This window comes from Diabrotica virgifera, chromosome 10 (assembly GCF_917563875.1).
Source record: "Diabrotica virgifera virgifera chromosome 10, PGI_DIABVI_V3a".
NCBI lineage: Eukaryota > Metazoa > Arthropoda > Insecta > Coleoptera > Chrysomelidae > Diabrotica > Diabrotica virgifera.
The window spans coordinates 11,633,716-11,661,471 of NC_065452.1; the positions used below are offsets into that span (position 1 = coordinate 11,633,716).

The following is a 27,756-nucleotide window of genomic DNA, read 5'->3' on the forward strand; positions in this document are numbered from 1 at the left end:
CGATAAATTGGCAGCAATACGCGATGTATGGAATCCAAAACCAGAACTTTCAGAAATACTATTTACCAGGAAAAAACATAACGGTAGATGAGCAACTTGTTGTAGTGTCCTTTCAAGCAATATATGTCTTTAAAGTCAGATAAATATGGCATGAAAAGATGGTGGACCTGTGACTCGGAAACATATATTACCCTTTAGGTGGATTAACATATAGAGGAAAAAACGGAAATAGAGTAGCAAAAGGCCATGCATCTCAAGTTGGAAAGCAGCACAATGAGCCTTATTATAATTCCAACAGGAATGTGACATGCGATAACTATTTCACTGATCTTGCTCTTGCACATGAATTACTGGCAAACTCACTAACTCTGGTGGGCACAGTGAAAAAAATAAGTGATTTGTTCCTCGAAAATTGTTACCAAACAAGAACCTTTTAGAGAAATCGTCAATTTTCGGATTCGCTCCAAAAGCATCTCTTGTTTCCTACATTCCGAAAAAACAAAGAAGGGTCCTAGTCCTGTCTACCTTGCATCACAATGTTGACTGTGAAGATGTTAACAAAAAACCAGATATGATACTCTATTATCATAGTACAAAATGTGGTGTCGATCAGTGGCGGCTCGTGATTTTTACAATAGGGGAGGCTATACCTAACTCTAAAATATCTAGACAAATTTGCACTAGCAAAAAAATGCGCAAAAAAATGTAATGTAAGGCCCCATTTTTTGACCATTTTGAAGTTATACTTCTTTAGGCGCGATTGAGATTGAGGGTGAATTTATATTGATCTGCGCGCATGCGCACACCGACAGTTTGGTATTAGTCTTTATACGGGCTCTGATTGGGTGTTGAAATGATCTGTCAATAATTGTTCAATATGGAGGTTATCGGTAAACAAAAATGTTGTATAATATATTAGTTTTTATTGTTGTGAGGACAGAAATAAAATCAAATTTATAATTATAGTGACTTTTTAAATAGTTTTGAAAAGCCACAGGTACGTAATTCTAAATGTTTCAGTTGTATTCCAATAAAAAATTATCTTCATACCTATTTGGAAAATGTAAAAAAATAATGTACTTACCTAGTACTTGCTATGCTATACCCCTAGTAGGCAATGCTTTAATTTACATAATGTGATTACGAACAAACTTTCTACAAATTTTCATCTAATGTATCGTTTTCTTGCTCTATATATTGTTGTATTTTAATTCGACAAAAATCAAACTAATAAAAATTCATATAAACAAAATGTCAAAAAGTTGTTCAGTTTGTGTATATTCCCACATGACGTATACGCCAAGGTGGTGCAGTTTGAAATCGCTTCGACTCTCGTACGGCGGGATACACGGGAAGTAGGTTCAAGCCCAATGCAAGTTATATCATTTTTTTATTTTTTTTTATAGATTTTATGATTGTAAGTATATTATTATATAATTTTTTTCAGAAAATACGTATTTAATTAAAATTTTTGGCAACAATTATTGTTCAGAAATCATTTGTGGCATTTTTCAATGTGTTTGTGTGTGTTTTATTCTTTTATTTTTTTTTTATTTTTGGTATTGTTTTAATAAAATTTTTTGGAAAGTAGTAGAGAAACTGTTTGAAGTATATTGATTTCTTTGAAATCATATAATAGAAGTATAACTTCTTACGTGCCTACAAAGTACACACATTCTTTTTTTTATTTACATTTCATATTATCATCATAATTCATAATTTCATAATATCATATCATTTTAAAAATAATTAGTCTAATTGTAAAAGTTTAATACCAAATTTTGTGTCGTTTATTTGCTAACAATTCCATCTTTGTAAGTAGATATGCATATCAAAATAAATACAGATTTGAAGTTTTGCAGTCCATATAGGTTAAAGGCTCACATTTTGTAAGATACTCAACTGAATTTTTTTTAATTCTAAACGCGGCCTACTGCGAATCCAAAAACATGATAAATTACCGATATTTTGTTTTGCGTTACAAATATCGGAAAAATATCTTTGAACAAGTTGTTCCAAATATTATTCTAACCCCAAATACCAAATTTCATAACAAAATTTACACTTTTAGTTTTTTCATTATTTTTAGTCAGGACCCTAAAATTCGTTGTCCCGAGATGCACGCAACGGCAACGGAGCTGAGAAGCTAGTTAGCCTCCGTTGGTAAATCTCCGGGCAGCGTGTGATGGCACCGTAGATGCTACTGTTCGGAGACCGGTTTTCCTTAAACGCCTGCTGCGCTGCGCGGAGCATTAGCAACGGAGGCTGGCCGGCTTCTCGGCTCCGTTCATGCATCTCGTTATAACCCAGGGTCCTGCCTACCATAATAATAAAAAACTGAGACGCAAACATGCGCTCTAATGCTAATGATCCATGCGTATGGATATTTAGTGATAATATGGAATTTACAGTTGTATAATAGTGAGAGTGCTTGTTGTTTTTCGCGATTCAAGATAAACAAAACAGTGTAGCGTGTGTAAAAAACTTATGGGGAGGCTAAGCCTCCCTTGCCTCCTCTGACGAGCCGCCACTGGTGTCGATATGGTTCATAAAAATGTATATATGCAAAAGACGAACAAACCGCTGGCCTTTTGCATTTTTTATGAATATTTTACAAGTGGCTGGGGTAGTCACATTTATTACTTGGACAGATTTACATCCAAAATCGAACGAAAACAAACATGAAAAGCAAATATTGTTTCTTACGACGACAGCAGAACAACTAGTGTTGCCTCAAATTTTAAGAAGAAAAATCATGGGGACTATATCGGGAAACAAAACACTGCATTAAAATAAGTATAGGAAGTTGATCCACATAATAAAACGCCAAAACTAGAAAAATCTTCACTTTTAGTAACGCAAAGGTGTCACATGTGCCTAACAAAAGAACAGGAAACAGAAACAAAGCGATATATGCAATAGACATGTATGTAACGAGCACTGTAGTGTACCTATAATTAAAAAAGTTTGTGAATATTGCAATAAACAAAAATAAAGAAAAATAATTGATTCATCTGTGGTTTTTTTTAATCTGGACAATTTAAATTTAACTTCAATAAAAAATCAACAAAATCAACAGTGGTGGGTCCAACGGACCCGAGTTGGCCGGTTACGTAAGTAAAATGTCTTGCCCGGATAAAGGTTAACTAACGGTACCACAATAATAATGTAATTGGAAAGTACACACAAACATTTAAGAGTTTAAGGGAACAAAACCCCCAGAAAATTTTTATGGGGTGCACAAATTTCACTTTTATTTTTTTTTAAGATGTTCCTGTCATAAGAAAGCCACATGTCCATTTTTACTATAAAATCTCAGTTTTCGATATTTTGGAAAAAATCGATTTTCATTTCGTTAATTCAAAGGGCTGTAACTTTTTTTATGTGCACATTGATACTAGAGTAAGTTAGGTTCAGGTTCAATCGAACTATTTTTGGTCACAGAATATGTGATTTAATTTGTGACCTACCTTTTTGTTACACTCTGTATAATACAATACTAAATGTTTCTTAATGTTTATTTTGACTTACCCAAATAATTAGAATGTTGACCATACACATAGCTTGAAGTATCGCCGTTAAAATGGACAGATGCTAAAGGTTTGAGGGGTCGTCTTCTTTTAGTGAAGCCTGTGTCTCTAACAATTGTAAAGTCTGGGCTAGATGTGGATGATTCTTCCTAAATTAGATACATAAATTATTAATATAATTCTCGCTCTATATAATTGTAACTGTATTATTATAATATCTTTAAATGCAAATAATGTTTCGTTTTGATTCAAATCGAGTGTCTTGCCATTCCCTGGCACGTGTTTCTAGGTTTATCCGTTATCAAAGAGGCTTTGCAAGAAAACTGATTTGAACCAAAACGCACCGGACTGGTCAGTATAAATAATTAAATATTAGTATCGCGAGAAATAAATAAATATCAAGAAAAAAGGATACAGAGGCCGCTAGAAACAAAATGGGAAACCTTTAAAAATATTGTAATACAAGCAGCAAAGGACGCCTGTGGTACTTACAATAAACACAACAATAAGAAACAAACATCTTGGTGGACGAATGAAATTAAATAAGTAAGAAAAAAGAAGAAAATATGGAAAGAATATTTAAATAATAGAACAGAAACAAATTATACAAGTTACAAAGAACAGAAAAACATAGTAAAACAAATGGTAATAAGGAAGAAACAGAGAAGTTGGACAGAATTTGGAGAAAAAATGGAAAGAGATAATAAAGGAATTCACAAGCTATTCTACAAAGCTCTCAAAAATCTTAGAAAAGAAAAAGTAAATTGGGGAGATACTGATAGAGGAGGAAGAGATAATGGAAAGATGGAAAGAATCTACTAAACACAGAACAGAAAACAGACAATCAAGGTAACTAAATGGAAGAGGAAGAATGGAATATAGAAGAGGAGGTACTAAATGTAGAGATAACTAGAGAAGAGTTAGAAGAAAGCAATAAGGAGTCTAAAGAAAGGCAAAGCACCAGGAAGAGGTAATATAACATCGGAAATGATAAAATATATGGGAAATAGTGGAAAACTAGTATTATTGGATATATATACACAAGCATGGAGGGAAGAAATAACACCTGAAGATTGGAGAATTGGCCTAATAATGCCAATACACAAGAAAGGAGACAACAAAGATTGTAACAATTATAAGGGACTAACATTATTAAGCACAATAACAAAAATATACGAGAAAATAATAGAGAAAAGATTGAGACTGATCACAGAAAAAACACTAACATAATCTCAAAGTGGATTTAGATAAGGTAGAAGTACCCAGGATAATATATTCACTTTGAAAGAAGTTATTATCAGGAAGTGGATGGCGGAGAAACCCATATATTTAGCCTTTATGGATATGGAAAAGGCATTTGATAAAGTAAATAGAGCAACGATTTGGAAATGTTTAAAAAAGAAAATTGTAAATCAGAAACTAATAAGGGTAATACAAAGTTTATATAAAGAAACAAATAACGGTGTAATAAGATATATGATATCAGAGAAATTTGCTACAAATGTAGGAGTTATAGGCAGGGGGGGGGGATTGAGTCCACTTCTATTCATAATATTTATGGATGAAATAATAAGAGAAAGTAAACAAAGAGCTAACCCAATATACATAGGATATCTTCTTCTTAACGTGCCCTATCAAGTCCCCTTGACGTTGGCGATTAACATGGCGAAACTGTCTCTGTCTCGAGCTATTCTAAATAGGTGTTCTGCTTTCTTTATTCCTGTCCACTCCCGGATATTCTTCAACCAAGAGGCCTGCTTTCTACCAATTCCTCTGCGTCCTTCGATTTTACCCATCATAATAAGTTGAAGAATATTATACATAGGATATAGGAAATTAAAACAAATAGGGATGACAGAATGTGCACTATTACAGCAGGAAACGAGAAAGACCTAAGAGAAAGCTTGATAGTATGGAATGAGGTATTAACAAAATACGGTATGAAATTGAACAAGAGTAAAACAAAGACAATGGTAATAGATACAGATAGAACAAATAGATGGGGTAGAAATAGAGCAAGTCAGTAAATATTAATACCTAGGTGTAATATTTGAAGAAAACGGAAAACAAGAATTATATATAAACTATAGGATACAACAAAAAATAGACTATATTATGCAATAAACAATGGATTTGTGAATAGAAGAGAAATATCAAGAAAAACGAAAATGAGTGTATACAAAACTGTGTATAGACCTGTACTCACATATAAATGCGAATCGTGAATATTGTCAAAAAGGGATAAAAGTAAACTACAGGCAATAGAAATGAAATATCTAAGAAGAGTAATGGGAGTGACAAGAAAGGATAGAGTTAAGAATACAAAAATAATAGAAGAATTAGAAATAGAACCATTAGAATCTTATATAGAAGAAAGACAGCTGGGTTGGTGCTACAAAGAATGAGCGATAATATACCTGTTAAAAGAATCTGGGAAAGTAGAAATATAGAAAGGAAAAAACGTGGTAGACCAAGAAGACAGTGGAATGCAGTATTAATAGATATTTTGGAAAAGAGGGAAACAACATGGGACGATGCCAAAAAATTAACAGAAAATAGAAAGATATGGAAGAAATTTGGGAAGAACAAAAAATAATGAAAGAATCAGAAACAGATCTCTACACCTCAGGGTAGAAGGGATACAGACGGAGTATGGTTAGAACGACCCCTAGAACGACCCCTAATGGAGAAAGAGGAAATGAGCGTCGATAACGATTCAAGTAAACTGTTTACCCAGGTATATCAATACCAAACGGGCGACGCTTAGGAAAATATTCCACCATTATTCTCCGTATTAGAGTACACACAGATGACGATTCAGATGAGTAAACTGAGATGCGCTGGTGGAATATTTTCCTAAGCGTCGCCCGTCTGGTATTTTTTTTTATAGATACCTAGGTAAACAGTTTACTTGAATCGTTATTGACAAATGTATTTAAGGGGCATCTCTTATTCCTAGAGGTTTTTTTTTCACTTTTCTGTATGGACATTAATAAGCTGTTATTAACAAATGGGTAGCGGGTAGGAACTCCTTTGGAGTCTTTTGGATTCTATTGGATAGTCCTATCAGGGAAAGTGAATCAATCCCTGCCCTTTGCAGATTCCAGGAGGCTCTTGACTCGAGAAGCTAGCACCTGCTAAGGGTCCCTTGTCCAGGGTCACGGATGAAGTCCAGAACGGCATCCAAGGCGACGAAGAATACTTTCGGTACGGCGAAGATGGCGGAGTTGGCAACCCTTGATTTTAGGGATAGTATTAAGATCACAACCGCGGCGCCTGATCCAGAGTGGGCGGCCGCAAACACCGTCGGACCCAGAATGGGCAGCTGAAACCAAAACTGACCAACACGTCTAGCCAGCGTGGTGTTTAAAGGATAAATACCCCTCATGAAAATGTCAGTTGAAAAGAAGCAAATACCCCAGGCAAGTAGGAAATTATTTCGAGAGTCTTGTACTGATAAATTATCAGTCTGTCCCATGGACTCGGATTCTGGGGAGGACAAAAAATTGACAAAGACAGGAAAAAGTTACCCGCATAAAATGACATTTACTGAACTTGAATGCCAACTAGAAAACAAAGTGAGACATAGTCGGTCTCAGCGAAGTCAGAAGACGTGGCGAACAATTAATTAAACTAAAATCCGGACATAATTTGTACCATGTAGGTGACGACAAAATTCCTTGGAAGGAACCGGCTTGATTATACACAAGCGTCTTCAAACAAGTATAGTATCACTAAAGAAATTGGATAATGAAGTGGAGACCAAGAGATGATACCTACTGAAGCAGAGATCGTCCACCAACAAGTTGGACTGATGGTCTAAAACGTTGTCATAGGAATTGGATGCAAGAGCCACAAGATTGAAATAGATGGAAAATTATGAGGGAGATCTATGTCCAGCAGTGGACAAGCGAAGATGGAATGATGATGTTTGTCAATAATTTTTTTTCTGGATCAAAAATGCGTTTCAATTGAACAAGCCTCGGTAATTTTACCAGAGAACGGCAGTTCTCGTCAGTGGCGCACAATACCCCTACATGCGACACTATATACAGGGTGTCCCAGACTAATTTAGCCAGGCTATATCTCTTAAACGAATAGAGATTTTCGAATGGGACAAAAACTGATCTATTCCATTTGTAATACACTGTAATGTGGCGTAGAAAAAATCATCCCCTAAATATTCATCCCTTAGTTACAACCCCTCACTTTAATTTTTTTAATAGCAGCCTGTACATTTTTTTATAGTTTTGGATGTGGTCTTCGATCGTCTATTCAACACATTTTTTAAAAATAAAATCTGTTAGTAAGTAATCAAGAAAAATATCAGTTTGTTTTTGATAATTATGTGTCCCAGACTAATTTATCTAGGCTATATTTCTTAAAAGAATAAAGATTTTCGAATGGGACGAAAACTAATCTATTCCATTTGTAATACACTTTAATATGGCGTAGAAAAAAATTCTCCCCTAAATATTCATCCCTTAGTTACAACCCCTCACTTTAATTTTTTTAATAGCAGCCTGTACAATTTTTTATAAATTTGGATGTGGTGGTCTTCGATCGTCTATTCAACACATTTTTTAAAACTAAAATCTGTTAGTAAGTAATCAAGAAAAATATCAGTTTGTTTTTGATAATTATGTGTCCCAGACTAATTTATCTAGGCTATATTTCTTAAAAGAATAAAGATTTTCGAATGGGACAAAAACTAATCTATTCCATTTGTAATACACTTTAATATGGCGTAGAAAAAAATCATCTCCTAAATATTCATCCCTTAGTTACAACCCCTAACTTTAATTTGTATTGAATAGCACCTTGTAACTAAGGGATGAATATGTAGGGGATGGTTATTCTTCTACACCATATTAAAGTGTATTAAAAATGGAATAGATCAGTTTTTGTCCCATTCGAAAATCTTTATTCGTTTAAGAAATATAGACTGGATAAATTAGTCTGTGACACATAATTAACAAAAATAAACTGATGCTTTCTTGATTATTTACAAACCGATTTTATTTTTAAAAAATGTGTTGAATAGACGATCGAAGACCACATCCAAAACTATAAAAAAATGTACAGGGTGCTATTAAAAAAATTTAAGTTAGGGGTTGTAACTAAGGGATGAATATTTAGGGGATGATTTTTTCCACGCCATATTACAGTGTATTACAAATGGAATAGATCAGTTTTTGTCCCATTCGAAAATCTCTATTCGTTTAAGAGAAATAGCCTGGCTAATTTAGTCTGGGACACCCTGTATACACGAAATTTTCGATTTTCTAAATCTGACTAAATTGAAAATTGGGCCAAATCCCATCTTGAAGTTTAGGAAAAGACTCGCCCATCCATATGTCAACCCTCCATTTTGGTCCAAGTGGTGGATTTTACGGCCCTTCCCATTTAGGTCTGTTTTTCGTTCTCGTCTCCAAAACTCACAAAAATTTCAAAAATTTAAGTCCGACCTATGCGACTTCTGATAGTACTGATCATTACCTTTCCAACGCATGTCTAATTTTAAAAATCGGTTATACCATTCAAAAGTTACCGAGGTCAGAAGTATGACTCAATTTTTATTTAAAAAGGGGAAAATGTTTGTAGATATGTATGTATGTATGTATGTATGTATGTATGTATGTATGTATACAGAGAGAGTCTGTAAAGTGGAATAAATTCAATATCTCAAATACTAATTGTTTTTTTGGAAAATGCTCAGACTCGTCGATTAGTATTTCAAATTGTCCTTTTTGACATTCAATAAAAATGTATACAGGGTGTCCCAATTTAGAGATATGACGTCATCGTCGATTTTCTTAAATGGCAACACTGTCATTTTGATAGCTAATTTGATAGGGTTTGTAAAGTTATACATAACTGCAAAATATCAAATTTTTTTTCTCTACCATTTACAAGATAATAGAAAATAACAAAGTTATATCTGTAATTTGGAATATATTCAATAATTAAAATACTAACTGTTTTTTTGAAAAATGCTCAGACCCGTCGATTAGTATATCAAATTGTCATTTTTGACATATAATAATAATGTATACAGGGTGTCCCAATTTAGAGATATGACGTCATCGTTGATTTTCTTAAATGGCAACACTATCATTTTGATAGCTATTTTGATAGCGTGTGTAAAGTTATACACATCTGAAAAATTTCAAAATTTTATTCCCTACCATTTACAAGATAATAAAAAATAAAGTTATGAAGAACAAGAAGTAATCAAATAATAATTGAATTTATTTATTTCAATTAAGCAAATGCTCATAACGTTGCCCATTGACAATTTGACAATAATTGAGGGCAACATTATGAGTTTTTGCTTAATTTATTGAAATAATTAAATTCAATTATTAGTTGATTACTTCTTTTTCATAACTTTGTTATTTTTTATTATCATCTAAATGGTAGAGAATACAAATTTGAAATTTTGCAGTTGTGTATAACTTTACACACCCTATCAAAATAGCTATCAAAATGACAGTGTTGCCATTTAAGAAAATCAACGATGACGTCATATCTCTAAATTGGGACACCCTGTATACATTATTATTATATGTCAAAAAGGACAATTTGATATACTAATCGACGGGTCTGAGCATTTTTCAAAAAAACAGTTAGTATTTTAATTATTGAATATATTCCAAATTACAGATATAACTTTGTTATTTTCTATTATCTTGTAAATGGTAGAGAATAAAAATTTGATATTTTGCAGTTATGTATAACTTTACAAACCCTATCAAATTAGCTATCAAAATGACAGTGTTGCCATTTAAGAAAATCGACGATGACGTCATATCTCTAAATTGGGACACCCTGTATACATTATTATTGAATGTCAAAAAGGACAATTTGAAATACTAATCGACGGGTCTGAGCATTTTCCAAAAAGACAATTAGTATTTGAGATATTGAATTTATTCCACTTTACAGACTCTCTCTGTATATGTATGTATGTATGTATGTATATTTATGTGTGTGGAAAAGTTACACCGATCTGAATTTTTTTCTGTGTTTCAAGAGGGGGTCAGGGCCGATTCAGAACCGGTGTAGTTTGTGACTTTTGACCACCTATAAGCCAGCTATAGGGCTAGGAAAATACAAAATTGCATATTTTTTGGGCGTACATATCTTAGGTTCAAGGAGAGACAGAAAAACCAGAAATACACCAAATCAATAGCTTTGAGTTAAGCTTTCAAATGGTGCCTAAGCGGTCAAGATCGTACCTACACGCAGCTCAGTACAGCCGAAAAATAGAAAAATTAAACTTTGAAAATTTTGGTTTTTCGACAATTACTCAAAAATTTAACCTACGAATTGTGCCAATAACTAGGCGTTTGTAGGAGGACTCTAGACGCGTCTATCTGTGTATACCTCATATCTGGGAAAATTCTAATTTTTAAGTTGTAGGCTTTAAAAGTATGATCAAATCTATTTCTTATGGGAAAAACGGGTTTTCAAGCTCAATAATTCCTGTATTACCTTCAGTTATCATATTTGACCTTGGATACATCAGATACTACTTGTCAATACGTTGCAAACTCATGTTTAGTGATCAAAATCGGTGAAGCCGTTCAGAAGTTATCGAGCCCCAAAAATATAATAAATTTAAACATTATCGCCGAAATGGTTTATGTAGTTATAGTGGTTACGACGCTAAGTTTTATTGGACAATCCGAGTTCACTTGCCGGTCATAATTATTAGGATGGCTGGGATATGAACTCGGATTGTCTTATCACAAGTCTGGTGTCGTAATAACTAGATCATTTGGGGGAGAATGTGACAAAGGCGACCATTTACAACGCTTAACGTGTAATCGAGGAACATTACATTCAACTTCATATATTTAATTTATAAAAAACTTTGAAAAACTCCTGATACAAGAATAAAAAACCGCTAAACTCCGTAAAAATGAGTGGCGCATAAAATATTCCATTTACAAAAAAGCTGGTATGAATATTACGTGGCGCAAAAATGTATTTTCATTTTGATGGAAAATAAAATTCTAGTTTTATTTTGAAAGATTTTTGAAGTTATACTTCTTTAGGCGCGATTGAGATTGAGGGTGAATTTATATTGATCTGCGCGCATGCGCACACCGACAGTTTTGTATTAGTCTTTATACGGGCTCTGATTGGGTGTTGAAATGATCTGTCAATAATTGTTCAATATGGAGGTTATCGGTAAACAAAAATGTTGTATAATATATTAGTTTTTATTGTTGTAAGGACAGAAATAAAATCAAATTTATAATTATAGTGACTTTTTAAATGTTTCAGTTGTATTCCAATAAAAAATTATTTTCATACCTATTTGGAAAATGTAAAAAAAATAATGTACTTACCTAGTACTTGCTATGCTATACCCCTAGTAGGCAATGCTTTAATTTACATAATCTGATTACGAACAAACTTTCTACAAATTTTCATCTAATGTATCGTTTTCTTACTCTATATATTGTTGTATTTTAATTCGACAAAAATCAAACCAATAAAAATTCATACAAACAAAATGTCAAAAAGTTGTTCAGTTTGTGTATTATATTCCCACATGACGTATACGCGAAGGTGATGCAGTTTGAAATCGCTTCGACTCTCGTACGGCGGGATACACGGGAAGTAGGTTCAAGCCCAAAGCAAGTTATATCATTTTTTTTATTTTTTTTTATAGATTTTTATGATTGTATTATGCATTATTATATAATTTTTTTCAGAAAATACGTATTTAATTAAAATTTTTGGCAACAATTATTGTTCAGAAATCATTTGTGGCATTTTTCAATGTGTTTGTGTGTGTTTTATTCTTTTATCTTTTTAATTTTTGGTATTGTTTTAATAAAAATATTTGGAAAGTAGTAGAGAAACTGTTTAAAGTATATTGATTTCGTTGAAATCATATAATAGAAGTATAACTTCTTACGAGCGTACAAAGTACACACATTCTTTTTTTCCATATTATTTGCTAAAGGACATCGCACACATCTTATGGAAAATATAATGTCACTCAAATTCAATAAAATTTATACGAATAGATTCGTTTTAAATTAACGGTTAAATCTTATCATTGTGCCAACTCTTAATTATGATTAATTACGTCGCAAATTGCAATTAAAGTTTATCGAAATCAAATTTTTTAGTCAGTAAAAGTGTCAGTTACAATCACTATTGCTCTGGGTGCTATTCAAAAGAGCTTAATCCCCGCTGGGCCTAAGCGGATTAGTGAAACTAATCCGCTGATTTATGGAGTACCGACAATTTGGGTATTATAAAATATTTTTTCTCTCTCTAACTTATGTACGTATCCATTTGATTTCAGATTTATTTATATTAATTTCTGCTCTTATTATTGAAAATATGGAGTTGACACAATGATAAGATTTGACCGTTAATTTAAAACGAATCTATTCGTATAAATTTTATTGAATTTGAGTGACATTATATTTTCCATAAGATGTGTGTGATGTCCTTTGAAGTAAAATGCGCCCAAAATAGCCTCAAAATGAAAACTGTATCAAAGTTCTCTTTTGTGGCGTGTTTTACTTCAAATTTAGCAAATATTATCGAAAAAATCTTTCAAAATAAAACTAGAATTTTATTTTCCATAAAATGAAAAGACATTTTCGCACCACGTAATGTTCATAATCAGCTCTTTTGTAGCTGGAATATTTTATGCGCCAGTCATTTTTACGGCGCTTAGCGGTTTTTTATTCTTGTAACTATTATACAGAGAGAGTCTGTAAAGTGGAATAAATTCAATATCTCAAATACTAATTGTTTTTTTGGAAAATGCTCAGACCTGTCGATTAGTATTTCAAATTGTCCTTTTTGACATTCAATAAAAATGTATACAGGGTGTCCCAATTTAGAGATATGACGTCATCGTCGATTTTCTTAAATGGCAACACTGTCATTTTGATAGCTAATTTGATAGGGTTTGTAAAGTTATACATAACTGCAAAATATCAAATTTTTATTCTCTACCATTTACAAGATAAGAGAAAATAACAAAGTTATATCTGTAATTTGGAATATATTCAATAATTAAAATACTAACTGTTTTTTTGAAAAATGCTCAGACCCGTCGATTAGTATATCAAATTGTCATTTTTGACATATAATAATAATGTATACAGGGTGTCCCAATTTAGAGATATGACGTCATCGTTGATTTTCTTAAATGGCAACACTATCATTTTGATAGCTATTTTGATATCGTGTGTAAAGTTATACACATCTGAAAAATTTCAAATTTTTATTCCCTACCATTTACAAGATAATAAAAAATAACAAAGTTATGAAGAACAAAAAGTAATCAAATAATAATTGAATTTATTTATTTCAATTAAGAAAATGCTCATAACGTTGCCCATTGACAATTTGACAATAATTGAGGGCAACATTATGAGTTTTTGCTTAATTTATTGAAATAATTAAATTCAATTATTAGTTGATTACTTCTTTTTCATAACTTTGTTATTTTTTATTATCATCTAAATGGTAGAGAATACAAATTTGAAATTTTGCAGTTGTGTATAACTTTACACACCCTATCAAAATAGCTATAAAAATGACAGTGTTGCCATTTAAGAAAATCAACGATGACGTCATATCTCTAAATTGGGACACCCTGTATACATTATTATTATATGTCAAAAAGGACAATTTGATATACTAATCGACGGGTCTGAGAATTTTTCAAAAAAACAGTTAGTATTTTAATTATTGAATATATTCCAAATTACAGATATAACTTTGTTATTTTCTATTATCTTGTAAATGGTAGAGAATAAAAATTTGATATTTTGCAGTTATGTATAACTTTACAAACCCTATCAAATTAGCTATCAAAATGACAGTGTTGCCATTTAAGAAAATCGACGATGACGTCATATCTCTAAATTGGGACACCCTGTATACATTATTATTGAATGTCAAAAAGGACAATTTGAAATACTAATCGACGGGTCTGAGCATTTTCCAAAAAAACAATTAGTATTTGAGATATTGAATTTATTCCACTTTACAGACTCTCTCTGTACAGGGAAATTCAATAAAACTAAAAGGAGAAGACTATGAAGTTTGACGAGTCTGATTACTTTTGCAGGTCAGTGTATTTGAAAACACCTGTTTGTGCTAATTTTTTGATCCTAAGATCCCGTTGATCTCATTGACACCGAAAAATCCAGCCGACTGGCCTATTTACGGACGTCATCTGTGGAATTTTACTTTCCACAATTCGGTTGTGCAGTTCGGCGTGTTAAGAGCTTTTAAGCCTCGAAGGCAGGCCCCAGTTTAGATCAATAAATATAATGCATAACGACGTTAGCCATTCAAGTTCGCTACTTCCCACGGGAATAAATGCCGTTCTCTCCAATGACGCGAGCAATGGCGAGCTACTCCGTATGGAATGAGTAATGGGAGAGATTTAGCGCTGCAATGCTGTGCTTGAATGTTGTCTTGTTGCGTTGAATTTGCAAGATTTAGTATGTTTCTTCAGCAAACAATGAAATTTATAGATTACTTAGATTATTATACAGTATAATGCAGAAGTAGGGAATCTTTCTTGGGCTTTGAAAGTAGCAAAGGTTTTTATAACATAATACATCATGAATATATTTACATATACAGCGTGTCTACTTAAGTTGGAAACATGTAAGAAACTTTTTTATTATTAATTTTACGAAAAAAAGTTATTCTTTATAAAAAGTTCCGCATGCCCCAAAACCTAAGATTCAATCATCAGATATAAAATTTTCTCAATATTATACGAGGTATGTCAAAAAATATGAATTTCGGTCAAGGGTAAAGTACCTTTATTTCTCTCAATATCTAAGATCAATTTCTAAGATCAAATATGCAATTACATGCTTCTAATTGAAAAAAAAAAATTCTCATATTTATGGATACCCAACATCGTTTTTAATTATTACAAATATGATAACTCGTTTATTATTCATTTTACGAAAAAAAATTATTCTTCATAAAAAAACTTTTCATGGTCTAAAATCTAAGACACAACCATGATATATCAACTTTTATTAATTTTATACGAGGTGTGTCAAAAAATGTGAAATTCGCTCAAGATTATAGTACCTTTATATTTCACAATATTTCAATTAGAAGGATGTAATTGCATATTGAAACACAGTTCTTAATTCTAAACAACTTTTTTAATAACCGTTTTCAATATTGTGAAAAATAAAGGTACTTTACTCTTGAGTGAAATTCATATTATTTGACATACCTCGTATAAAATTAATAAAATGTGATATCTGATGGTTGCATCTTCGGTCTTAGGACATACAGAGCTTTTTATAAAGAATACCTTTTTTTTCGTAAAAGTAATAATAAAACAGTTATCGTATGTGTAATAAATAAAAACGAAGTATCAATAAATTTGAGAAAAATTTGGAAAATATTTTTTTCCAATTAGAAGCATGTAATTGCATATTTGAAGACCTTGGGACCAGAAGGGGACAAGCCACAATTTCGTCAAAAATGAGTTAAAGTAGAAATCGCACACTTTAAGACCATATTAATGTCCCAAACAGAAAATTTCAGCAGTTTTCTCATAGATGGCGCAGCTGTAGTTAAGTCCCGTTGTGTCACCATTACTTTATATTTCAACAGAAGGAGACAAGCCACAGTAGTAATCGACTTGGTGGCGGAACATTCCCGTGCATGTAAACGGAAAATAGACTTTTCTGAGTTTAATTCTGAACACAGTGACCAAGATTCGTTTTTAAATAAAAGCGAAGATGACAAAGACTATACAGTATCCGGAAGTAGCAGTGATTGGGAAAATATAAACTCAGGACCAGTAAGTTTATTAAACGTGTGGCTTGTCCCCTTATGTTATATTTTTCGAACCTAAAAATATTAGGATTGTTCTAAATGTTTTTTGTGGCTTATCCCTTTTTAGTAAAATACCTACTTTATTATAGGAAAATGAATAGGTTTATACCCCACAAACTTCTCGAGTTCTCTTGCCAACTCCAGAAAAAAGGCGCCTTCTAGACGGAGACACAAGGATACCCAGCGGCATAAAAATTAAGCGCAAGACTAAAAAAAATCTAGTTTACAAATATGTATATAAATACAAAAGGGAAGAAAATAGAACCAAAAAAATTCGGTGCACCTTGCGGTTGCAAAAAACAGTGTAGGCAGAAATTGGTGCTTGCCAACAGATTCTACCAGATATTGAGAATAATGGACCACTGGAAGACATTAAATATTTGGACGACTTTTCAGATATTGAAAATTTTGACAACTGAATTATTTTATTGTTGCATTTTATGTCAATATTTTAGAATATAATTTTTTATACAAAAGGGGATAAGCCTCATATTTTTTCAAAAAATGTTCAAAAACTCAAAAACCGTTAAATAAACATTTGTGTTACTTTTATTGTGTATTTATTATCATATTACCAAACGATTATGGGCCTTACTACCAAGAAAAATTTAAAAATTGGATTTCAGGATTTGAAAATAAGTTTAAAATGATGTTTTCTCCAAAATATTGTTTGGTGGCATGCCCCCTTCTGGTCCCAAGGTCTTCATTTGATCTTAGTTTTTATTTCCAAACAACTTTTCATAATAAGAATTTTCGATATTGAGAGAAATAAAGGTACTTTACTCTTGAACTAAGTTCATATTTTTTGACATACCTCGTATAATATTGACAAAATTTGATATCTGATGATTGAATCTTAGGTTCTAGAGCATGCAGAACTTTTTATAAAGAATAACTTTTTTTCGTAAAATAAATAACAAAAAAGTTTCCCATATGTTTCCAACTTAAGTAGACACGCTGTATAAAAATATAAATATAAATTGCAGACTTTGTCTATTGCGCATATTTTTAACGTAACTTCTGGCAAACTGGATCGATTAATAATCACAGATAGGGTGGTCGCCGTTCAGGGCCGTAACTACGATTTTAGGGGCCCCGGGGCAAAGGTGATCTGGGGGCCCCCTGCCTGGTTTACCCCCCAGCGGAAGGCGGGGTCCGGAAAAATGTTTGATATTTAACCCCTTGAAAACGCATTTTAATGGATTCTATGACTGAAGTTTCTTGAACCTACATATTGATTTTAGTTGACAACACAAAAAAATTTTGAAATCACCTTATTTTTTATTCGCTTTAAAAAATTTAAAAGAAAAACAACACAATGAACAGATAGTAGAACGAAATGAGATAATAAAATCAATAAAAAGAAAATTTCTTGAAACTTCAAAATCGAATGGAAAAATATGAAGATACGAAGGTTTATTTAGAGAAAATGCAGGAAGAGGTCTGGATTGGCATGAAATTTGGCATACACGTAGTTAACATGTCAAACAAAACAACTGATATTGTGCCGATGTGTGATTTTACACTGGGGGTGACTTTCACCCATTTTTGGGGATGAAAAAATAAACCTTTAAAATAAGTCCGGAAGTGGATAAACTGATTAATTCTAAGCAACTTTTGTTCTATACAGTTTTTTCACTAAGTCAATACTTTTCGTGTTATTTGCGAGTGAATATGTTCATTTGTCAACAAAAAACCAAGCTTTTGGTGGTTTTATAAGCACTTTCGTACTGATGAAACTTACAGATCATATAAATACAACATAAGTAAAGCAATGTGAAGCGGTAACAATTAATTTCATTTGAGATGCTAATTAGGGAGTGATTTTCCCGTTTCGTTTACAAAAAAAAGGGACCACCTTTATTTTGAGCGTAACTTGCTTATTTTTGATACTATGATACTAGATACTTTTTCAAAAAACAAGAATAATTTTTTTAAAGCTTTAAAAAAGTTTTAATTAGTTTTCCTCAAAAAGTGCTTAATTTTTTGGTTATTTTATGTTGAAATATTCGATTTGGAATTTGACTAATATGAACCTGCTGTTTATTAGTTACAACTCCGCTTCTACTGGGTCTACGGACCTCACACATACACTATTTTTTTCACTTTTTTATAATTAGTCCATGTGATGAGACCGCTCCCGTCTGGAAAAATTTCTGATTCGGTTTCTTTATGAATTCCTATTAAAAAATATCCCCTTTAAATAAATCTGAAGGGTGCCGGGCGGAATTTTTGGGCAGAAATTGTTTAAACAAATGTTTTAAGCAAATACAAGAGATCACGTTTTTTGCTCCGGAACATATATTTCTAAGTTTTGTGGGTCATTATAAACAAGAAACTTATCTTGTAAATTTTCTCAAAAATTGATAGTTTTCGAGTTATAGGCGATTTAATATCTGAAAAATGCGAAAATACGCATTTTCGAGGCCTAAAAACTGATATTTCAATTAGTATTTTTGAGGTTGCCAGATATTTAAATTAAAGTTTAAACATTCAGCTTCAAGATTCTGAAGAGTGATTGTATCTAACCTTAATTTAAAGCGTTGTTTTTTAATTGTTAAATATGCATGTCCATCCGATTTTTTTGCCGGTGCGGCGCGCTCTATTTCAAAAATCTATAGTTTTCATCCGAGAGATATTTTTTCTAGATTCTTTGGGATATTCTAAATAAAATAAGTTTCTTGACATTTTTCTCAAAAGTTAACAGTTTTAAAGTTATAAGCGATTTAAAATTCGAAAATGCGTTTTATTGGCATTGTTCGGAGAATTTTATGAAAAATATCTTTTTTTCGTGAAATTGTTTAATAAAAAAGTTCCCCGTATGGTTCAAGTTACGCAGACAGGCTGTATAATTTTTGATTTAATATGTATTCGTTATATTAGTTTTGTTAAAGGTTATACAGGGTGTCCAGAAACTCTACCGAAAAACGAAGACAGGAGATTCCTCAGATAATTTTAAGATATTTTAACTCAATTCACCTAGTCCGAAAATGCTTCCTAAGGGAGCTAGGGCTCTTTGAAGATGGCGTCTTGTAATTAGTTTTTCTTAAATAACTCCAGAACGCTTCTATTGAGAAAAACGAAAATTGGTACACATATTTATCTTCCAGAGATAAATCGACTCCATGCATTGCGAATTTCTAGTACCGGTCATAGGCGTCCGATATAGGTAGGGCAACAGTTATTTTATCGCATAACTTTTTTATCTTTAATTTTTAAGCATTTTTGATTCTGGATTATTAAATTGTGAGGTATTCTACAACTGAAAGGTACTCTTGTTTTAGGTCGATAGGATACACCGTTTTATAGAAAAATCAATTTGAAAATTTTTCTGTTTTTGAATTTCCAAAAAAAATTTCAAAAAGAAACTATTTAGGAATCCGAAATCTGGTACGTTTATTTATATTTCAGAGGTGAATCGATTTCATTAATTGCGAATTTCTAGTACGGGTTATATGCGTCCATTTTGGGTAGGTCAACGATTATTTTATCGCATAACGTTTTTGCCTTTAATTTTTAAGCATTTTTGACTCGAGTTTATTAAGTTATGAGGTATTCTAGTACTAAAAGTTATTCTTGCTTTAAGTTGGTAAAATACACCGTTATTTTTTGAAATTTTTTTCAATTTTTATTCAAATTCAGAAAACGAAAAATTTTCAAATCGATTTTCCTAGAAAACCGTTTGTCCTACCGACTTAAACCAAGAGTACCTTTTAGTACTAGAATACCTCACAATTTAATAATCCAGTTTCAAAAATGCTTAAAAGTTAAAAATAAAAAAGTTATGTGATAAAATAACCTTTGCCCTGCCCAAAACGGACGCCTATGATCGGTACTAGAAATTGGCAATGGGTGAAATCGATTTACCTCTGGAAGATAAATAAACGTACCGATTTTCGTTTTTCTAAATTGAAGCATTCTGGAGGTATTTAGGAAAAACTAATTACAAGACGCCATCTTCAAAGAGCTCTAGCTCCCTCAAGAAGCATTTTCGGACTAGGTGAATTGGGTTAAACTGTCTTAAAATTATCTGAAGAATTTCCTGTCTTCGTTTGTCGGTAGAGTTTCTGGACACCCTGTATATTGTAAACTAGACAAAGGCCAAAAATTACATTCGGTATTCCTAGACTATTTATGTTAAGTAGCGTTTAGACGCCGTGATAAATGCAAACAATTTATTGTGACGATAAATTGCTACGTTTTATTGATTCTTTTGAAAGCTTGTTTAAACGCTGCGAAATATTGTCTCGATTGATTATAAATTGAAACAACTAGATCGTAACAATTAATTGCTCGCATTTATACCAGCGATAAATTGCTGCGATGTACCGTTTACACACAACGATAAATTGAAACAACTCGATCGTTACGATAAATTGCTCGCATTTATCGCGGCGTCTAAACGTTGCCTTAAGCGGCATTCAGACACAGCGATAAGTCACAGCAACTAGTTGCGATGAAGTTGCTGTGATTTTTTGATGATTGAAACGCTGTTTAGACGCTGCGATAAGTTGATGTGGATTTATCGGGATGTGATTGACCACAACAAGTTGAAGAGGGGAGCATTGTGTACATTTTAGACCCTTCAATGAATTATAACTAGTTTTCATCCTAAACAAATAGATCCTGTTACTTTTTTCATAACAAAAATATAAAGGTTGGGTATGTTATACAGGGTAATTACAAAGTCATAACCAATTTTATATGAAAATCGTAACAAGTTCAACTCACTGTATAAATAAAAATAAGCACAGGGGCAATGGTTTATTAATGCCATTTTTTTTATTTATTGTCAAAATTTTTAAAAATGATTGATATTGCGTATTTACTTTATATCTAATAAAGGGTGAGTTAAAACTCAAGTACATTATTTTTTCAGTAAAATTTAAATGGGATACCCTGTATTTTATATCACTATTAAAAAGTACCATTACCGTACTTTAATTTGTATACAACATTCCCTATGTCTAAATTTATTAGTTTACTTTTATTTTTCTTTGCGTTTAAATTTTTCAAAAATACTTATTAGTTTTCTCAGGTTTCGACAAAAATGAATCCCATTTAAATAGCTTTGAAGCCGAAAGTACGTACCGAAAGTTCGTACCCATCCCCTTAATGGTAACCATTTAATTTGATAGGTAAATAAATTCTAATTCGGTATTATTCTACCATATTGATGCAATCCAACTCCAATTTCGATAAATCGGGGTACCGTTTAGACACGACGATAAATTAAAACAACTCGATCATCACAACAAATTGATTCAATCCGATACCAACTTCAAACCAATTCCAACTTTGATAAATCGCTGGATGCACCGTTTACACACAACGATAAGTTGCAACAGCTCGACTGATATGGATAAGTTGCTTAATTTATCGCTGTGTCTAAACGACGCTTTAAATTGGAGCTGGAAGGTCAGATAATAGAACAAGTAATGGAGTTTAAATACCTAGACATCAAACTATTTAGCTACAGAAGGTTCGAAACAGAAGTGGAAGATCAAGTTAATAGAGCAAACAGAGCCGCAGGTTGCCTGAATGACACAATATAGAGAAATAAAAATATCGAAAAAGATATGAAAGGCAGAATTTACAAAACAGTCATCAGAACAATAATGACATACGCGGCAGAAACACGACCCGACACAGAGAGGACAAAAAGATTGCTCGAAACAGCGAAGATGAAAACCCTTCGAAAAATCGATGGTGAGACTCTATGGGACAGAGCTAGAAGTGCAGATATACGACAGAAGACAGGGTAAGAAACAGAAGAATAGAATGGAATGACCACATAAACCGAATGACAACAGAGTAGTCAGGACAGCGAGAGACGGTTTCCCAATAGGCAGACGATCAGTGGTAAGACCACGGAAACGATGAAACGACAACTTACTAGAGGCACATTGAAAAAACAGACAGTCATGTCTATACAAAAAGAAGAAGAAGAATAATTTATGAAAATTTTGATAATAAATAAAAAAAATGGCATCAATAATCCATTGCTTTTATGCCTATTTGTATTTATACAATGAGTTAACTTGTTACAATTTTCATATAAAATTGGTTATATTTGTGTAAAATACCCTGTATAACAATGGTATAACATAACAATCCTTTACATTTGTAATGGCGAAGTTAAGAAGATTTTGAATATAAAATAAAATACAGGGTGTTCCAATAAAAAAAAATTAAGTTTGTTCTGCCACTATGTTATCGAACACCCTCTGTAACATTCTAATTAATTTTGAAATGTGAATCTCAAAGTTGGATACAATTTTTGTTATTAACTTTTATTGCTATCTATTACTATAACGGATCTACGTAGCTTTACCCCACTAATCAATCACCCTGTACATTTAATTGGATATGTAAATAAATTCTAATACGGTAAGATTCTCCTAAATTGATGCAACCCAACTCCAATGATAAATCGCTGTACTGTTTAGACACGACGATAAATTTAAAACAACTCGATCGATACTAAGTTGATTCAACCCGATACCAACTTCAACCCAACTCCAACTTTGATAAATCGCTGGATGCACCGTTTACACACAACGATAAGTTGCAACAGCTCGACTGATATGGATAAGTTGCTGGATTTATCGCTGTGTCTAAACGACGCTTTATATATAAAACATGTTTACTCACATATGAGTCCAGATAAGATCCCATTTGCTTCAAGTTCGATACCTTCACGACCCTCTTGAAAGGGCGGTTGCCATCCTCATGGTGTTTTACCCTTGACCGTCTTGAGAATACATTGGGAGTTTTCGTTGTCCGTTTGGTATTAGATCTGCTGGCTTTATTATAGGAAGGCGTTGAAGCATAAGGATACGGATACACAGGCCAAGGAGACCTACAAAATATATGGGTTTAATTTCCGCATCCGAGAAAAAACGGCAAAAAATTTGTTGAAGCAGACACATCTTACAATACCTATTCTTTTTTTTTTCTACAAGTATTAGTAGATTCTAATTCAATCAATGAATTTGAAACATATTTAACCACGAGCTCTTATTATACAGGGTGTAACAAAAATGCAGGTCATAAATTAAATCACATATTCTGGGACCAAAAATAGTTCAATTGAACCTAATTTACCTTATGTGCATATAAAAAAAGTTACAGCCCTTTGAAGTTACAAAATTAAAATCGATTTTTTTCAATAAATCGAAAACTACTGTAGATTTTTTATTGAAAATGGACATGTGGCATTCTTATGGCAGGAACATGAAAAAAATATAGTGAAATTTGTGCACCCCCATAAAAATTTTATGGGGGTTTTGTTCCCTTAAACCCCCCAAAATTTTGTGCACGTTCCAATTAAATTATTATTGTGGTACCATTAGTTCAACACCATATTTTAAAACTTTTTGCCTCCTAGTACTTTTTCGATAAGCCAGTGTTTATCGAGATATTTTGTATATTTGTCAACATATACCACAATATGCATTTGTATATATTATATGTAAGTACGATTATAATAGAGACCTGTTAATAATCTGAAAATTTATTTATAATTTGATTTATAGGAATATTTTGAAACGTATTAAAAACGATAAAAGGTGGCTTACCGAAAAAATACTAAGAGGTATAGAAGTTTTAAAAACACTGTGTGTTTAACTAATGGTACCACAATAATGGTTTAATTGGAACGTACACAAACATTTATGGGGTTTAACCCTTAACTACAGAGATCCGGTATTTTTTACCGGCGGCCATTCCCAAAATGTGGATTTCATGGTAACTTCACCACTTACAAGTTCATGTGTCTCGGTACCTCTCGGGTAGTTTGTATAACAATGCTAGTCAAAGCGTGTAGTGCGTATTGTCAATATTTTCTTTTCCAGCACACATAAAAAATCTTAACCGGTAAAAATTACCGGATGTCTGTGTTAAGTAAGTATTTTTATATGGGTACTATATTTGTAAATCTGAAATGTTTATATTATTTTTTGGAGTTTTTAGGAAAAAAGTATGACTGTGGAAGTCATCCTGGACCTTCAATGAAGGTTAAATTTGACGATAAAAATTTTGAGGCCACTTGGCAAAAATGGAATTGCCATTTAATTTTGTGATAATTTTACCCCTTGCCGATTTTTTCTCATGGATGTAAAAATTTTTGTAAATGCTATTTTATGTTTCCTTTGTGATTCTATGTTACGTTTATTTGTTAAAAAAAGTCTAAATTTTTTTTCATAGCATTTATGGCCGTTTGTTTCAATAGTTCAAAGTGCTTATTTTTGAAAGGGTTCTAGTTGAAAGGGCTTGAACGAGTCACTAATCACGACTATATGCAAATTTTAAACAGCCATATATTAACCAATTTTTGTCTTTAAGAATAAAGCCAACATATTTATAAAAGCAAAATCCACATTTCTTTACTCTTTGAGATTTTTCGTATCACTAATACTTTTTAAATAATTTAAAAAAAAAGGCATTTTTCCAAAATAAAAAAAAAGTTTTTTTTACTATAAAATCAAATTTTTTCAAAAATAATAACTTTCAAACGGTCAAACTTACAGATCATATAAACAATAAATATTTAAAGTAAATGGTAAAGCGCTAACGATAAATTTTATTTGGGGTGTGAAATAGGGGGAGATTTTCACGATTTTTTTTTTACCAAAAAGGGACCAACTTTATTTTGAGCGTAACTCGTCTAGTTTTGGTGCTAGAAACTTTTTTAAAAAATAATAAAGCTTTTTTTTGTAACATTTAAAAAAGTTTTAATGAGTTTGTCCAGAAAAGTGCTTAATTTTTTGGTTATTTTAGGTTGAAATATTCGATTTGGAATTGGAAGAATAAGAATCATTTTTCATGAGCTGCAACTGTGGTTTTACTGTGTCGATAGACTTCATAAATAAGTACACCATTTTTTTGTATCTTATATGCTACATTGTTGCTACAAATATTTTTAGATATCTAATATTTAATTCGATATATTTTTGAGTTATTTTCGAAAAAAAAACCCTTCTGAAAACGTGATTTTTTGTTGAAAAATAAACATTTTCACTCGTAAATGACTTGGAAAGTATTAACATAGATAAAGAAACTCCATAGAACAAAAGTTGCTTATAATTAGTCAATTTATACATTTCCGGCCTTATTTTAAACTTATGTTTTTGACCCAAAGAAGTGGTGTCACCCCCGGAAGTAGAAGCAACCAATGGCATAAGACCAACTTTGAAGTTGAGTGTAACTTGAACCTAAATCCAAATTGTCAATCAAATACGTCCGTCGTGACGCTGATAATTTCACTCCAAAACTGTGATTTACTGAACTATTGGTGTATCCATGCATTGTTTATGACGACTTATATTTTTTATTTTTATTGGTATAGAATAAAATAGAACAAAAATTACTAAATGATTACATTAGTACATAGTATTATTCTATGAGAAGAACAACTTTCTTCGTGCACTACTATCAGCGAATATATCTACAATTTTATTAATTCGGATGGGCAACTTCATTTGCAATACTGCACTGCTTAAAAAACGTATGTATGCGAATAATACATTTTTACATATATTAGACCAAAGATGGGCCCCTGACATATTGTATGTATCTCTGAATAATTGTATGTATCGAAATACTAAACGTAGGTGAGATTAAAGAGGAAACCCATTTCTAGATTTAGAAATATTGTTCTAAAATTCGGCAAATTGCAATTCTCAAATCTTTCAATAGTCACGTACAAAGCATTATAGTTTATTGTCGTCATCATAAAAGTTCGAGAGACCGGAAAGGATATATACACACGTAAAATAATATATAACAGATTTTTACATAATATCAGACGACAAGATGGGGCCTCTGATCGATTGGGGCCCCCTGCAAGCTTCATGCAGAGGGGGCTTCTGTTACGCCCCTGTGTATCTACTTGATAATGATAATGATAATACTGTCGGTAAAAAGTCAAATCAGTTTAACATTTATATTTTTTAATTTTAGAGTCACTTGACTGCTTGCGTACTTGCATGTATTTTTTAAATTAGATGTGCTCGTTTTATAAGACAGCTTTATCTTACAAATATTGCATGATGCATAATTATCATCCACTTCTATAAAAACGTTCCATAAACTACTAAATTTTTCATTTTTGTTTGGCACTGGCGGCATGCTAAGCGTTCTATCAAACCCAAATAGTGACCAGACAAAATAATAACACGTGTAGAATTTTATGATGGTCCATAGTGGTAACACTTTTTATTCGGAGTTTAACATACTAATATGCTAATATACTAATATAAAAATCACAATGCATAAAATATCACTTTATCGCAATTTAGTCCTCCTCTCGACTCGTTCGGCAAATTTAAAACAGACTAAAATGGTGAAATGTGACGCGGGCTCTTGCGTTTGCCTAGAACTAGTTCAGAATCCAGCAGTCGACTGAAGTATTGAATTTTTATAATATAATTATTTGAAAACCTTTTGTTGGCCAACCGCCTAGAGTTGAGTTGACCCGAAATACATGTAATTTTATATGATCCGTTTAAATCTCGCGGAACCTGTGTAGTTAAAACCATATTTTTGCTTGTCTTCGACGGTGCTTCAAATATTAGAAGATATTTGCAAAATAGCCACAAATTACTATACTTAAAGATAAAAATACTTACCCTATGGATGATGGTCTGGCAGGATATTGTGTAACTGATCCTCCTTTAAGTGTATATCTTGAACTCAGATTCTTTGCTCTCCTTTCAGCATAAGACTCACTGTTTATAATAACACCATCATCAGTAGCTGCTATAACACTTCTTTTAGATCTCTGCGGTGATGATGCATCTTTTGTCAGATTGGCAGCGGACTGGTACTTGTCATCGCTGGGAACTGTCCAATTAAGTTTTTGCATCAATTTTGCAAAGTAATTTTTATGGGCTATGATGGTGTCGTTGTCGGGAATAAAGTCGTTAATGTCGTATTGGACGATCGGATCCGAATCGTATTCGTAGGGCACTACTACTTGAGGCTCGTCTTCAATGTCGTATTCTTCAAAATCCTATAAATAAAAAAAGCAAATTCAGTTTCACTTAATAGGGGAAAATCATCAACTACGTAAAAAATTTGGACTTTTTAATACCCTCCCTCCCCTTCGTTGTTAAGCGTCGTTTACAGCGGAGGCCCTCTCTCATGTCGACGCCGCAATTGCAACTCATGCCCCCCCCCCCCATTTCAGTCATTTTTTTAACGCTGTGTGTAGGTACACGCTAACGTGTACGCAAATAAAAAAGTTAGGTACACGTGAGTTAAACGTCATCAAGTCAGTGACGTCACTATTTAGCGTGCACTGTGACTGGGATTTTTGGTACCGCGACCACGAATATCAGAGTGAGGTTAGAAT

At 32.4% G+C, this 27,756-nt stretch overlaps 1 protein-coding gene across 4 annotated transcripts in view; it reads right to left on the reverse strand.

The window, feature by feature from the left end:
- Positions 1–27,756, reverse strand: part of LOC126878529 (protein eiger) — a 148,646-nt gene that overhangs the window by 23,519 nt on the left and 97,371 nt on the right. For all 4 annotated transcript variants that reach the window (XM_050641288.1, XM_050641285.1, XM_050641287.1 and 1 more), the window contains exons 2-4: positions 27,032–27,414; positions 23,055–23,262; positions 3,532–3,679 (exon numbers count right to left, since the gene is read on the reverse strand). In XM_050641288.1, coding sequence (XP_050497245.1) covers positions 3,532–3,679; positions 23,055–23,262; positions 27,032–27,414 — 739 coding nt within the window. The remainder of the gene's footprint in view (positions 1–3,531; positions 3,680–23,054; positions 23,263–27,031; positions 27,415–27,756) is intronic.